The sequence below is a fragment of the Bos indicus genome, chromosome 3, assembly GCF_029378745.1.
Source record: "Bos indicus isolate NIAB-ARS_2022 breed Sahiwal x Tharparkar chromosome 3, NIAB-ARS_B.indTharparkar_mat_pri_1.0, whole genome shotgun sequence".
NCBI lineage: Eukaryota > Metazoa > Chordata > Mammalia > Artiodactyla > Bovidae > Bos > Bos indicus.
In genome coordinates this window covers 20,431,612-20,447,225 of record NC_091762.1, presented here as the reverse complement: position 1 = coordinate 20,447,225, position 15,614 = coordinate 20,431,612, and the positions used below count along the sequence as shown (strand labels likewise).

General features: G+C 40.7%; 1 protein-coding gene across 11 annotated transcripts in view; it reads left to right on the top strand.

Moving 5' to 3' along the window:
- RPRD2 (regulation of nuclear pre-mRNA domain containing 2) overlaps nt 1-14,871 on the top strand; it is a 95,471-nt gene extending 80,600 nt beyond the window's left edge. For 2 of the 11 annotated variants that reach the window (XM_019956296.2, XM_070785740.1), the window contains 5 exons: nt 680-962; nt 2,376-2,636; nt 4,645-4,845; nt 8,228-9,409; nt 9,550-9,857. In XM_019956296.2, the coding sequence (XP_019811855.1) occupies nt 680-962; nt 2,376-2,636; nt 4,645-4,845; nt 8,228-9,409; nt 9,550-9,638 (2,016 nt within the window). In that variant the 3' untranslated portion in view covers nt 9,639-9,857. Of the gene's footprint in view, nt 1-679; nt 963-2,372; nt 2,637-4,644; nt 4,846-8,227 lie in introns of all 11 variants that reach the window. The other 9 variants (XM_019956278.2, XM_019956262.2, XM_019956286.2 and 6 more) reach the window with 6 other exon arrangements.
- Nucleotides 14,872-15,614: the final 743 nt, after the last annotated feature.

Here is a 15,614-nt window from a genome sequence, read left to right as displayed (position 1 = left end):
TAATAATAATAAAGATCAAAATTGGTTTATTAATTGTAACAAATGTATCATACTAAAGTGTCAATAATAGGGAAAATTGGGAACTTCCCTGGTGGTCCAGTAGTTTGAAATGTGCTTCCACTCAGAGGGCGTGGGTTCGATCCTTGGTCAGAGAACTAGGATCCCACATGCTGTGCATATGGCCAAAAAAAGGGGGGAAATTGGGTGTAAGATATATGGGAACTCTCTATTTTATCTTCACAGTAATTTTGTACACCTAAAACTTTTAAAAAATAAACAAGTTTATTTTTTTTTAAGTCAATAGTGTTTGACCTCTCAAACGGCTTTATTTATGAATATAATTTTTGTCTTCTTGGTCATTGTTGTATCTCCAGTACCTAGAAGGTTGGCCAGCACATTTAGGCTCTTGATAAATATTGGTTGCCTGGAGGGATAGAAGAGAGCAAGGGAGGGTGAATTACAGATAACTTGTAAGTTTCTGCCTTGGGTAACTGTGGATGGTAATAATGACTTAGGAAATACAAGAAGCAGAGATTGGAAACTGTTCCATGCTTGACAGATGATATGTTCTTGTTTTATACCAGTGATACAGTTAATAATAATGAAGAAATCTGATCAAGTCAGAATGGTAGCTTCTTGGTTACTTCTCAGAGGAGTAAACTCTTTTTTTCTCTTTTAGGCATATAAAACCTTTGCTAATCGAGTGAACAATTTAAAGAAAAAGCTGGATCAGTTGAAGTCAACCCTTCCTGATCCTGAGGAATCACCAGTCCCTTCCCCAAGCGTGGATGCTCCCTCCCCGACTGGCTCTGAGTCCCCTTTCCAAGGAATGGGAGGTGAGGAGTCCCAGTCACCAAATGCAGAGAGTGAGAAATCTGCCACACCTGAGCCTGCGACAGATAATCGTGACGTGGAAGATATGGACCTCTCAGATGTAGAAGACGATGGGTCAAAAATTATTGGTACGCCCTGTGTGATTAGTAGACCACTTGCTCCTTGTCTGTTTTGCTTTCCCCACCAATAAATCTGTCACTGGCAGGTATTAGAAAGGTAGTTCAATCCTTATAAAATTAGAGCACCAAGGTGGTAGTATTGTCTCTAGAGCAGTGGTTCAGGTTTGGTATGCCATGTAGATTAAGAATCTGTGCTATTCAGAGAATTCTTTGGTGGTGCAGTGGTTAGGAATCTGCGCTTCTGCTCCCGGGGGCCCAAGGTCCAAAAAGCCACATAGTGTGGCAGAAACAACATATACACTGGATTCTAGAAACTGAGGACCATAAAAAAGAGTGAAAATATCTAATTAATAATTGTTTTACTAAACCGAAAATATTTGGGGTGTATTGAGTAAATAAAATATATTATTAAAATTAACTTTACCTGTGGGTTTTTTGTTTTTTGTTTTGCTATGGTTACTAGCAAATTTATACTTATATACGTGTCTTGAATTGTATTTCTGTTGAACACGCACTGCTCTAGAGGGAGGGCCGCTTATGCTGAAATTCCTTGTTCTCTGTCACTCTTGACCTTGAAGATTCCAAGATTCTCATTTTGTTAACCACACTTTGACAATTAACACAGTTAACCTGGATGGGTGAATTGTTTCTCTGGCATCCCCAGCTTTTATAACTATTTTTATTAGGCAGTTTGACCTAGGTTGAATTTGATGCACTATCCATATATACATTGCCTTTAAAGTATTAAGACAGTCTTATTGCAGGAGGTATAACATTGTATTAGTGTCTGATTTTACCCCCAGTAGACCAATTTCGGGAAGCCAAAGGAAAGTAAGTACACTAACGTATGTACAGAGTTTCTGTCTCTTAGGAAGCTCCCAGGTTAACGGCAGAGAAAAGACAGGACAGTTTATGACATAAACATTACTGAAAAAACACAAATGTGTACCAAATAATAACATGCTTCCAGAAATGTACAAATTCAGTACACAGATACTAATATGGAAGAAATCATTAAAAAGTAAAATGAAAGAAGCTTTAGAGGGACTTCCATGGTGGTCCAGTAGTTAAGAATTTGCCTTGCCATTCAAGGGATGTATGTTCGATTCCTGGTCAGGGAAGCAAGATCCCACATGTCTCAGGACATAAGCCCACATGTCACAACTAAGACCCAACACAGCCAAATAAATAAATTAAAAAAAAAAAAAAGACATGCATTTGGGAAATTCAGTTTAAGCAGATACTAAAGGTGGGAAGGTTCATGAGTTATTAAGAGTATGGCTTTAAAAAAAAATGATGAATGATTTTTCTCTAATAAATCATAATACATTTTAGGAAATATTAGGACATGTGATTCTGCATTGGAAGCAGAGTCTGGAAAGCAGTAGGATGCAATATCATCTCTTCTTTTTTTTTAAGCAGTAGAGGACAGGAAGGAAAAACCTGTGGAGAAGTCAACTGTATCCACTGCTGTACCTACAAAGCCAACAGAAAGTATCTCAAAAGCCTCTTCGTGTACTCCAGCACCTGTGACCATGACAGCAACGCCACCTCTTCCGAAGCCTGTGAACACATCCCTTCTCTCCCCTACTCCAGCATTGGCTTTGCCAAACCTAGCTAATGTGGATCTGGCAAAGATCAGTTCCATCCTTAGCAGCCTGACATCAGTCATGAAAAATACTGGTAAGTAGGCCTAGTAAAGAAAATAAAAAGCTTATTTCTGTCTTTCGAATTGAACCATCAATCTGAGTTTTGTTTTTGTTTTCTAATTAAAAGTAGTTTTTTAATTATAAAGTAAAAATACAATACATGGTCACTATAGAAAAATTAGAAAATAAAAGAATAAATATTCATAGTCTGCCACCCCAAAGGAACTCATTTCTGTTTATTAACCTTTCAAGTATGTGTGTGTGTGTGCATATATATGTGTGTTTGGGGAAGTAAAATATTTACATTAATTTTTCTGTCAATAATTGAAGCATTGGGAGGGGAAATAGTTGAAGTGCATTGCGTGTACAGTTGGTTCTCCATATTCATGAGGTCTGCAGTTGCAGGTTCCACATCCATGGATTCAGCCAACCATGGATTGAAAATATTTGGGGGGAAATTTTTTTCAGAAAGTTGAAAAAACAAAAACATGAACTTGCCTTGCCCTGGCAATTACTTACATAGCATTTACATTGTAATGTGTATTTTAACTAAATCTAGAGATGATTTAAAGTATATGGAAGATGAGGAGTTCTCTGGCAGTCCTGCTTAGGACTAGGTACTTTTACTTTCATGGCCCAGGTTCAGTCCCTAATCAGGGAACTAAGATCCAGCAGGCAGTGTGGCCTGGTAAGTATATGCACACATAGGTACTGTATATAGAAGGATGCGCATAGGTTATATGCAAATACTGTGCCATTTTATAAGGGAGTTGAGCATCCGCAGATTCTGGTATATTCAGGGGTCCTGAAAAACCAGCCGCCCATTGATACTGAGGGACAACTGTACTGTTTTGAAATCAGCTACTAAAAATTTAACTCCGTATCATGAACATTTTTGTAAGTCATTAAATATTCATCTACATCATCTGATAGCTATACAGCATTCAGTAATTTATATAAGCCTTTATTATTAGACCATCTAGTGTGTTTGCAGTTTTTCACTATTGTAAAGAATACTTAATGAACAACCTTGATGCTAAAAATGTATGCACAACCCTTCTTAAAAGGAATTTTAAATAGGACTTTTTTTTTTAATGGAAATCTTAATAAAAATTTACAAAGTAGAGCCCTTGTATATACTTATCACTCATTTTCAACAGTATAAACACATGGCCAATCTTGTTTCTGCTGTGTCCTCTCCAATCCTGATTATTTTGAAGAAAAGCCCAATTATTTCATTTCTTCATAAATAATTAAATATTTATTTCTAGAAGATAAAGACTCAAAAAAATCAGCATGTAAGTTTTTAAGTTTTTTATAACTAAAACAATCTCCAAAAGATGTACTATTTTGTGTACCAACTATATGAAAGTTCCCATTGTTTCTCAGTCTTTCCAACACAATTTAGTTTTGCTTTATACTTTGTCAAATTCAGTCTTAGAAAAAATTGTTTGTTGGAATCTGCATTCCTTTCATTAAATATGTAAAATTTTCTTTCATTTATCAGTAATTTTTTCTTTACTAAATACCTGTTTATATTAAAAAATGACTTTCTATTTATATACCTTTTTTCCTGTTAAAAATTAACCCAGTGTTTCAAAACATAAAAATGTAAAGATTGCTTGAATGAAAAGTCCATGTAAAAGGAAATAACTTATTTATCTCAGAATTATTCAGTGACCAAGTCTGATCATAATTAACCAGCAGTATTTATTGAGCACTTACAGAAGTCTGATGTGTAGGTTTCATTTGGTAGAGAAAAAAGAAATCAGTTTTCCAATCTCTTTCTCCTGGGGCTCTGAAAGCTAGTAAATACATATGAACAAAAACTTGATATTTGTCTAATTTAATGGTGTTCCAAGTAGACGGGAGCAAGTCTTGGTTTTCAGAGTTTTTCTTTCTATATGCAATGGACAACTAGTGGATCATGCACAGAAGAATTCCTATGAGACATATCAGACTCAATTCAGTGACTCGAAAGTGTCATGCATTTAAAGGTCATTTTGAATTGCGTATTCTTGAGTTGATCTTTCTGCCACCAGGGGTCAGTCCTGCATCAAGACCTTCTCCAGGAACTCCTACAAGCCCGAGCAGCCTCACCAGTGGCCTGAAAACACCTGCACCTGCCACAACAACATCTCACAACCCTCTGGCAAATATCCTCTCGAAGGTGGAGATCACCCCAGAGAGCATTTTGTCTGCTCTTTCCAAAACCCAGACACAGTCAGCCCCTGCACTGCAAGGTAAACTGACATGTGCCAGAGGGATTTGAACTGTGAATGTTTGTCTCTGGCTTAATCCTGGGTACCATTTCTGAGAAATCTAAAGCCATGAAATATATAATACAGTTAGTTCATTATTCTCTTTATCATATATGACCTGTCATTTATAGAATTTTGAAATGTCAAGGAAGAGACTTTAAATATGCTCTAGTCTAATCCCCTCTTTGGGTGAGGAAATTTAGGCTCAGTGAGGTGATGTGACCAGGTTAAGATCACACATCGGCCTTTTTAGTGAGCTGAGACTAAAAGCCAGATTTCTTGACTGGAGTCCAGTATTCTTTCACTTATTTATCCCGTACTCTTAGTATACATGAGTAAGTGTTGAATTGTACATATTTTAATGTAATTGAAACTAAAAACAATAAAAAAGATCAGTCTGCTATCAGAAATCTTAGAAGACATGATTATCTCCTTTTTTATGTCCAAATGGCCTCTATAGATATCATACCTTTTTCTGTTTTCTGACTACCTATGAAAGTGAAAGTGTTAGTTGCTCAGTCATGTCCAACTCTTTGCAACCCCATGGACTGTAGCCCACTAGGCTCTTCCTTCCATGGGATCTCCCAGGCAAGAATACTGGAATGGGTTGTCATTCCCTTCTCCCAGGGGTCTTTCCAAACCAGGGATCAAACTCAAGTCTCCTGCATTGCAGGCCGATTCCCACCAGGGAAACCTACCTATTATCTTTTACCTTGTTTGAATCTCTCTATTCAGCTTTGCTAATTATGTTTTGTGCCTAAAACTGTCTGCTGCCTTTTTTTTTTTTTTGCTTCTAACATTTTTTCTTAAAGCTTACCTTGCTCTTTGTTCTCAGATCCTTCAAATACCAACCTGAGTATAATTATGCAGTGAATTACAGCTTCAATATAGTAATTTACTCTGCATCAGTAGTTCTTAACTAAAAGTCTCCAGGGGACATTTGGCTGCGTCTGAAGACATTTTTGTTTGTCACAGCTGGGGTTGAGGTGGGGAGCCACTCCATTTGATGGGTAGAAGCCAGGGATGCTACTTAATCCCTGCATAGGAGAACCCCAACAACAAAGTATACAACCCAGAATGTCAGTGGTGCTGAGATCCCACTTAAAATGAATAGAGAGCAGCAGTACAGGTATCTCTTCATTTTCTTATTTCCTATACTTCTATAAGTGGATCCGCCAAGCACTGTATTATAGTGAGCTTTGTCTTACAATATAAGAGAATTTTGTTACACATGACTAAATACTACTAAATAATAATCCACACCTCTACATATTGGCACCAGCAAAAGAATTAATACTACAGTGCAACTCACACTACTAATTTCAGGGATAAGTAGTTTGAGAGATTGGCATGTTGATGATTTCTCCTTTCTAGTTTCTCTTCTATTATCATTCTGTAATTACATTAAAAACCATGAACTCACTTGTATTTTAACTTCTTATGTAGATATAATACATAGATCTTAAGAAGCTTTTTCTTTAAGCAGATTGTTAAAACAATATCATGTAGACCTTCTAATCAGGCAAAATTTGAACAGAACTAGGTGTGTTGTGACAGAATAAAAAGTGGGACTCTCAGAAAAAAAACTTTGTGGAGTAACAGGGCAGTTCACCACCTTTGAGTTCCTCATGGAAAGTGGAATTCTCCTTACCTTTTAAAAGGACTATGTCTGACAACTTAAATAGATACCTTTCTTCAACAACCATAGAGGAAATCTCTTAGAACTTTGCTCTCAATGTCTCACCTACAGCCCTTAATGGTATTTTCAGCACAAAAGAATGACTTTAGTGGGCAGACACTATAGTGTATATAAATAAAGTAATATTTAGTGGTAAGAGAGTAATATTTCCCCTATTACCAGAAATCTGAGTAGTATCTATGTTAAGAAGATGATCTCTTGAAGAATTCATTTCACAACATCTGAAAGATATGCTGAAATACCATTTTATAATCATAGGATATTATCACTTTGCAGTGCTTCAAGACTTCTGATTTTGGTAAAAGCAGTTGCTGTTAAGAATTAAATCAAACTATTAAAAAGAGGAAAATTGTACAGCCAGGGAGATTATTTAAAATTAAATACAGATATTTTTTTCAGGAGGATAGCAATGAAAATAAACTGTTTTAATTGTTTGGATTTTTCAAATATTGCATAATAATAAAAGCCATGCATCATTGTTTAGAAGTCAGTGGCATTTGAAAATGCTGCAAAGATGGAACAACCTTAAAAATTTTAAGACCTTAACTCTCTTAGCAAATAAGGATAAAAATTGAAATTTTAAAGAGACAATAATTGAAATATCAAATGAAATATTATTTTTTTTCATATATCATTATGAAGGAACAGTTTTAGTATATGACTGAAAGCTATTAATTCAGGTGAAGTGTATGTAAAATTTTCGTTTGTGATCAGAAATTGAGTAAATTTTCCAAAATATGATTGGATTTTAAATAAAGAACCTTCTGTTATTTCTTTATCAAATATTTTTTCAAGAAATTTTCTACAGGAGCAGTTTGCTTTGGTGGACTTCAGCCTGCCTTTGCCCCCAAAGAATTCTTTCTTGGTGCTCTGAGAATGTTTTGTCTGTCAGCGAGTAGAGGTGGATCTCATCAGTGTCAACATGTATAGACCAATAATCCTTGAATTTTCCAAGCTATAAGAAGGGGATTGGTGTGTCGTCTTGTCAAAGGATCAGTGTCCCCAAAGGTCTAATTCTATAAGCTTTTTGGTGTATATTTATTAGTGCTACATTCTACAACTAAAAATTTCACAACCGAAGCCTTGTTTCCCCAAATATAACACCAATCCAGCAAGATATGCTTCTTAAAAAAAGCATCACAGGTCACATAAGTCCCTGCAATTTGCATGTCGTTCTCTCTGTCCTAAGAATAACTGTACATTAACTTATTAGAGACAGTTGCGGAAGTTGGAAAGGAAAGATAGGGCAGAATATCTGTTTGCGTTTAGAGAAACAATTCTGCAGACCAAACATTAAGAAATACTGGCTTAAAGTGTTATTTTACAGATAATTATGCCCCCTTTCTTTTCCTGTTTTGTCTTGTTTAAACTCTGAGTGATTCTGACACTAAAATCTCCCTCTTCCTGTTGCGTTTTATTTTTGCCATGTTGGCCTTGTTTCATGGCTACTAGAAATATTTCAGTAATTTGCTCTCCTTATATTGATAAATCAGACCAGTGTTTTCTGTGACATTTAGCCATTACTTGTTTGTTCTGAATCCCTTTGATCTCATATTTTAATGTCTGTCTAGTTCCCACTGGAATGAATATCTGATTAGCCTACATTGTTTTCATTGGAAAGTAGGGAGTTGTTGTTCTTAACTTCTCTAATCTTTGTTTCTACAGGCCTGTCATCTTTACTTCAGAGTGTTACTGGGAACCCAGTTCCATCCAGCGAAGCTACACCCCAGAGCACTTCAGCTTCCCCTGCTAACACCACAGTCTCTAGCATAAAAGGAAGAAACCTGCCCTCCAATACCCAGTCCTTTATTCCCAAAAGCTTCAACTACTCTCCTAATTCCTCAACTTCTGAAGTCTCGTCAACTTCAGCCAGCAAGGCCTCCATTGGGCAAAGCCCAGGGCTCCCAAGCACTACTTTCAAGCTGCCCTCCAACACTTTGGGGTTCACAGGTAACCACAGTGCTAGCCCTGCTGCACCGCCTACTGAAGTTGCCATGTGCCAATCCTCAGAGGCCTCCAAGCCAAAGCTGGAGTCAGAGTCCACCTCCCCAAGCCTGGAAATGAAGATCCACAACTTCTTAAAAGGTAATCCTGGTTTCAGTGGCTTAAACTTAAACATCCCAATCCTGAGCAGTTTGGGATCCAGTGCTCCAGCAGAAAGCCATCCATCAGACTTCCAGCGTGGCCCTACTAGCACGTCAGTTGACAACATTGATGGAACCCCGGTACGGGATGAACGGAGTGGGACACCCACTCAGGATGAGATGATGGACAAGCCCACGTCCAGCAGTGTGGATACCATGTCCCTGCTTTCTAAGATCATTAGCCCTGGGTCCTCAACACCCAGCAGTACAAGATCACCACCCCCTGGGAGAGAGGAAAGCTTCCCCCGAGAGCTCTCCAGTTCTGTGTCTACGTTTCGGCCCTTTGGCTTGGGCAGTGACTCCCCCTATAAGCAGCCTTCCGATGGAATGGAGAGACCGTCTTCTCTGATGGACTCTTCACAGGAGAAGTTCTATCCAGATACTTCTTTCCAGGAAGATGAAGATTACCGAGATTTCGAGTATTCAGGGCCTCCACCATCTGCCATGATGAACCTAGAGAAGAAACCAGCCAAGTCTATCCTGAAATCAAGCAAGCTTTCTGATACCACTGAGTACCAGCCAATCCTGTCCAGTTACAGCCACAGGGGTCAAGAATTTGGGGTAAAGTCTGCCTTCCCTGCATCTGTGCGGGCCCTCCTGGACTCTAGTGAGAACTGTGGCCGGCTTTCGTCTCCCCCTGGACTGTTCAGTGCCTTCGGCGTCAGAGGGAATGAAGCGGGGTCTGACCGGTCACCATCGCCGAGTAAGAATGATTCATTTTTCACCCCTGACTCCAACCACAATAGCTTGTCTCAGTCTGCCACGGGGCATCTCACTTTGCCACAGAAGCAGTACCCAGACTCTCCTCACCCAGTCCCACATCGGTCCCTTTTCTCTCCGCAGAACACCCTTGCTGCTCCCACGGGCCACCCACCCACGTCAGGCGTGGAGAAAGTCCTGGCCTCTACCATTTCCACCACGTCGACGATTGAGTTTAAGAATATGCTTAAGAATGCCTCACGAAAGCCCTCAGATGATAAACATTTTGGCCAGGCCCCCAACAAGGGCACTTCAAGTGATGGTGTCAGCCTGTCAAACCTCGCCCAGCTGAGCTTGACGGCCGCCGATCAGCAGCAACAAGAAGAGCACTATCGCATAGAGACTCGAGTCTCCTCCTCCTGCTTAGACTTGCCTGACAGTACCGAAGAGAAGGGGGCCCCTATAGAAACCTTGGGTTATCATAATGCATCCAATAGGAGGATGTCAGGGGAGCCGATACAGACTGTAGAGTCCATCCGAGTCCCTGGGAAGGGAAATAGAGGACATGGGCGTGAGGCTTCAAGGGTGGGTTGGTTTGATCTGAGCACCTCAGGAGGCTCCTTTGACAATGGCCCCTCAAGTGCCTCTGAGTTGGCATCCCTTGGGGGTGGGGGCAGCGGAGGCCTCACTGGCTTTAAAACAGCACCATACAAAGAACGAGCACCCCAATTTCAGGAAAGTGTCGGCAGCTTCCGTTCCAACAGTTTCAACTCAACATTTGAGCATCATCTCCCCCCATCCCCCTTGGATCATGGGACACCCTTCCAGAGAGAGCCAGTGGGGCCATCATCTGCCCCACCTGCCCCTCCTAAGGATCATGGTGGTATCTTCTCTCGAGATGCACCTACTCATCTACCCTCTGTGGATCTTTCGAACCCCTTCGCAAAGGAGGCAGCCCTGACCCACGCTGCCCCACCTCCTGGGGAGCACGGTGGAGTTCCTTTCCCCACCCCACCCCCTCCTCCGCCCCCCGGGGAACATAGCAGCAGTGGCGGGAGTGGCGTCCCTTTTTCTGCTCCTCCTCCTCCTCCACCTCCTGGTGACCATTCTGGGGTTGTACCCTTCCCAACCCCACCACTGGCAGAGCACGGAGTGGCGGGGGCCGTGGCAGTATTTCCCAAGGACCATAGTTCCCTCCTTCAGGGGACCCTGGCTGATCATTTCGGGGTGCTCCCAGGACCCAGGGACCATGGGGGCCCCACCCAGCGGGACCTCAACGGCCCCGGCCTTAGCCGTGTGCGCGAGAGCCTGAGCCTGCCTTCCCATTCTTTGGAGCACTTGGGCCCAGCCCATGGAGGAGGAGGTGGGGGAGGCAGCAACAGCAGCAGTGGCCCCCCCTTGGGTCCCTCACACAGAGACGCCATCAACCGGAGTGGTATGATCTTGCGGAGTCCCCGGCCAGACTTCCGGCCTAGGGAGCCTTTTCTCAGCAGAGACCCTTTCCACAGTTTAAAGAGACCCAGGCCACCTTTCGCTAGGGGCCCTCCGTTCTTTGCACCAAAACGCCCATTCTTCCCTCCCAGGTACTGATGGAAACTAAGGGAAAGGCATTTGAACAGTAGAGAGCATTGGAAGTAGGAGTTTGGTTTATTATCATTGTTTTTATTTGTTCTCCCTCCTTTGATCTATTTTTTTCTTTCTTTTTTTATTATGACAAAGGACCTCCCTTCCAAATTAAAAAGTTATATATGCTTACATTTCACTATTCCATCCAGTCCTCCCTCCCACTGCACTTATACCTACCTTTTCCAAGATGTTTGTATTTTAAGGGGGTGGGGGGCAAAGAAACACAACTAAAGCCACTTCATTTGGCTGGGGGTTTGAAGGGTGGGGAGGAAGACAAATCTTATTTTACCCCATCTATTGAAGAGTATTACTACATTTGAAATAAAACTTCCATCAGTACAGATAATACCATGTGCAATGTTGGGATGTTATTTGGGGCTTGGCTTATCAAGTAGTCAATGGAGGGATTCTTGTCCCCTTCTCTGTCCAGCTCAGTCACCTGCTGTAACCAGTGTGGCTGTCTTCTCTGTGTGCTCTGTGGCCTGCTGACAGCCAAGAGATGTTGCAGGGGAGGAAATGTGGGGGACCTCGGACCTGTCAAGTTATTTGGGGGCTTTCTTTTGTTTTAAAAGGCATATTGAAGTTGAGTTCTTGACCTTTCTCCCAAAGTCTAAGCCCTTGTTTTTTAATTCAGCCTCTTCTGAGGTTCTATCAGGCAACAACTTTGAGGAAATACAGACCTCATTTTATCCTAGTAAAGAATTTTCCTCCTCTGAGTAGAAGAAAGGGGGCCAGGTATATTAAAATTAAAGAATAAGTAACTGCAATACAGAGAGTGAGAGAAAGGAGCCATTGATGGTATGATCTGACTTGGCCATCTGTCATAAACATATTTCTGAGGTGGTTTCACATATCTGGAATCAAGCTCTTGCTTCCTGCTTTTTTTTTTCCTTGACTTTTTCTCCCTCAGTTTTCTCGTCTACATTTCTAGTCTAGCCGGAAAGTCACTGTAGTTGACAGTAGATACAGAGGTGCAACTGAAACATTCTCCCAGTTGTTGTTTTTTTTTTAAGTAGACATTTTTACCATGGTGCCTCCCTAATGTGACATTTGTTGGTAGTTGTCACCAAAAGTTAACTATGAGGAAAGAGAAATATTTGTCTTTATCTTTCTTTTACCCTTGACCTAGTCCTGTATTCACCCCTCCTCTTGGTATTCTGAAGGAGGAAGTTCAGTAGCATCTTTCTTTATACCTCTTTAGCTCTGTCTTAGTGACAAATGGATGTTATACATATCCTTGCAGACAAATATGAGGACCTGATTAGTTTAAATTTACCCCACTCTATGGATAGCAACCTGTCACATTTCAAGGCTCAAACCTTATCCTCATCTCCCACTCTCAATAGAAAATGTTTATGCCCTTAGTCATTTTACATGAAAAAAAAAAAAAGTGTTTTTTTTTTTCTCCCTGAACTGAAAAGCTCCTTATTTGTATTTCTACAGCTAGTACTGGGAAAAGACAATCACTGCGCTTTGAGTGTTTAGGGACACTGAAAAGCAAATGTTGCTTTACTACATTTTTTTATTTAGTGTCTTACCCTAAAGTACACACTGGTAGTCTCCAGCCAGATGAGTAAAAGACTATAAAAGGAAATCCTAGCAAGTTTCATATTTTCTTCCAAGTTAGTGTAGAAGTAACTAGGAAGTGTGGGGATTGCTTTGGATTCCCCCGGTGAAGTTTTACAGATGGGAGACCGTGGGCAATATAGTGACAGAAGATGATTCTTTGCCTCAGAATAAGCTTGCCTTGCAGGTAAAAGAGCAGCTCAAACCAGGTGTGCATCATAGTTTGGGTGTTTTTGTGTAATTTATTCCATGTTACTTGTTTGGTTTCTGTGGTTTTCTGTGGTTAGGATCTTGCAAGTCCTCCATCTTCCTAATGCATTTCTGGTCTTAAGCCAGCTGTTCTTTCTTTGACCTTCTCAAGCCTCTCTGCCCTGTAGCTCTCCCTGCATAAAAACGCATGATACCACAACATTTAAGTGGGATGAGATATATAGTGTAGCAAAGCAAAGAAACAATACAGTTATACTGAGTCCTAAAACATTTGTTTAGAGAAAAGTATAAAAGAGTGTGAGGGTGGGGTGGGGGGAGGTAAAGGGAGAAAGTTTTAACTCAAAACTGAAATAGGTTTTTTTTCTTTTGCAGAAAATTAAGTGGGATGTTTTTCATTCTAGAATAAAAGAATGTGAATTCTTTCTGCTGCTCTCGATTAATCTAAAAGTAGCGTTTACTTGAAAAGGCTCTCTGACCATTTGATTTTATCAGAAAATGGGGGGTTGGTCAGCAAAGTGGTTTCCTGAATGTTGGGGCAGGTTAATTGTCCTCAGAAGCATGATAGCTAGTACATGAAAGGGAAGACCTTGTACAGTTATAAAAGATGGACTTTAAGGGTTGGGTTTCTGTGGAGTGTGTTTTGTTTTTTTAAGCCACAAAATCCATTTGTTTCAGGATGGAAATGAGGATTTGTATGTAACTGTCAGCTGTTTGTTAACTTGAAGGACATCTGCCTACGGCAGTCAGTGAAGACAACGATGTGTGTATATATATGTGATATAGTGAAATAAGATAATTCTGGTATTCATAACATGAAACAAAGGGGTTTTATTCTTTCTGTGTCTGTGATTTAAAACTCCGTGCCCATGCTCTGACTTTTGTATTTCAACCTCAGAACAAGATTTTTAAAAAAGCATAGTATAGTGTGTCTTGGCAAGGACATGATTCAGTATGCAAACAGATAATGCGAAGTTGTTACTAAGGTTCTTGGTGCTCACTGTAAAATCACAGACAGAGAATCAGTGGGTACGGCATGAGTACACTGGTACCACTTAAAATTCAGTGATCCAATATCAGAAATTGAGTCCTTAAATATTCTGTAAAAGTTTACCCTTCAGTCAGCTTAGATTCAACCTCTGTCCCTGCTCCCATTTGCCCTCCCAAATTCTGTTGAGAATAAATAGAATTTGGTTTATTTCCAGGGAGGGTAAAATGATAAGAGAATAGGCCTTTCATCCTTTCCAGTCCCAGGAATACAATGTTTGTGATGTATATGGTACAGCAAACCTATCTAGATAATGGGAATATGCTAAAACTCCTAATTGCAGAATATTCACTATCAGTGGTTCATGCAGAAGTAAGCTTCAGCTGTTACTGTTTTGAAGCCGCTGTAAATTACTGCTTTTTCTCCTTTTTGCCTCCCCTCCTTCCCCTCCTTTTTTTGAATGGGCTGGGGTGCCTGTTAAGATTTAAATTAGATATGTTGGATTGATATTCTCACGTGTTCAGTGTGGAAAACAAAATAAGTACATGCTTTAGAGGCAACAACAATGAAATCCTTTTGAAATGTGTATTAATATCATTTAATAAAATAACTAGTTCTAAAGGTTTGACATTTTTCTTTGAGATTTGGGGCTTTGACCAAGGGCCCCTGGCTTCTCTGGTGAATGCAAATAGGAAGGAACTTCTCCAGAAGCTGAAACTGCTGCTTTGAGGAACAGGCCTGTTGTTGGAAAGACCTAAGTTTTCTCCAGCAAAGACCCTACATGACTGTCCAGGGCTGAAGGTGAAACCAGCTACAGGATTGCAGGAAGAAAAGCCTGAATATATCTCTGAAGATACAGTTGTATTTGCTTTTGGTCTAAACGTGCAAGGAGGGTAGAGGGGCTGGTGTGTGTGCACCTGCACAGGTCTGAGGCAAACACACGCCCAAGACCCCCCATCTCAAGCCTGCCTTGCGACTGCTTGCGCTTTCCTCTCTTCCAGCCATTCCTTTTTTTTAAAATCTCTTTGCCCCCAATATTATGTTTTTGTTTTCCTGTTTAATAAAGTATGGTTTCCTTTGTTGTGTGGTTGACTTTTCCCCTCTCTGATCTTGTCCAGCTGTCCGCTTTGACTTCTGCAGTCAATGTCACTGAAGGCATTCTGAGCTTCTTAAGATCTTTATGGCCTTGTGGGTTTTGTTTGGTCCTTTATGGCAGTTCAATTTTGGAAAGGGACAATGGGTGGGGCAAGATCAAGATGTTCAGGAAGTGCTTGGTAATGAAGTGGGTATACCGTATGGATAATAATTTTGTACGTCTTACCAAAAAATTGTATGGTTGTGAGCAAAAAAAGTATTTTTAAAGCAAGCATAAAATTGGGGCAGTGGCAGTCGGGATCCTTCTGGCCAATTCTTTGCCCACATCTACCCTTCTCACGTATTGCCAGTAAGAGAAGCCACACTTAACCTCTCTCTCACCCCATCCCTTTTCATGACCCAGTGAGGCTTAATAAATGTTGGCTAAAGGGGTAAAGAGAGTCATTGCATCTAGACCAGGCCTGGATCCCTGGCAGGGTAGAAGGCCCTAAATAGCAGCCTTGAATATGTGAAACTGCACACATGTCACCAGACACTTCAGAAATAGCACAGTTTAGGAACACACCCAGCAAGTAGGGGTGTACACTGTACTGGCCGCTTCTGGAATCCGGCTCACCCTAACTTCCTGGTCCCCACGTGGGGCCTTGACTTGCCACCTGATTCCTGTCCCCATCCCAAGGAAGCAACAGCTTTTAGAACTCATTGGCCTTTCTGGGCATGTTGAAAA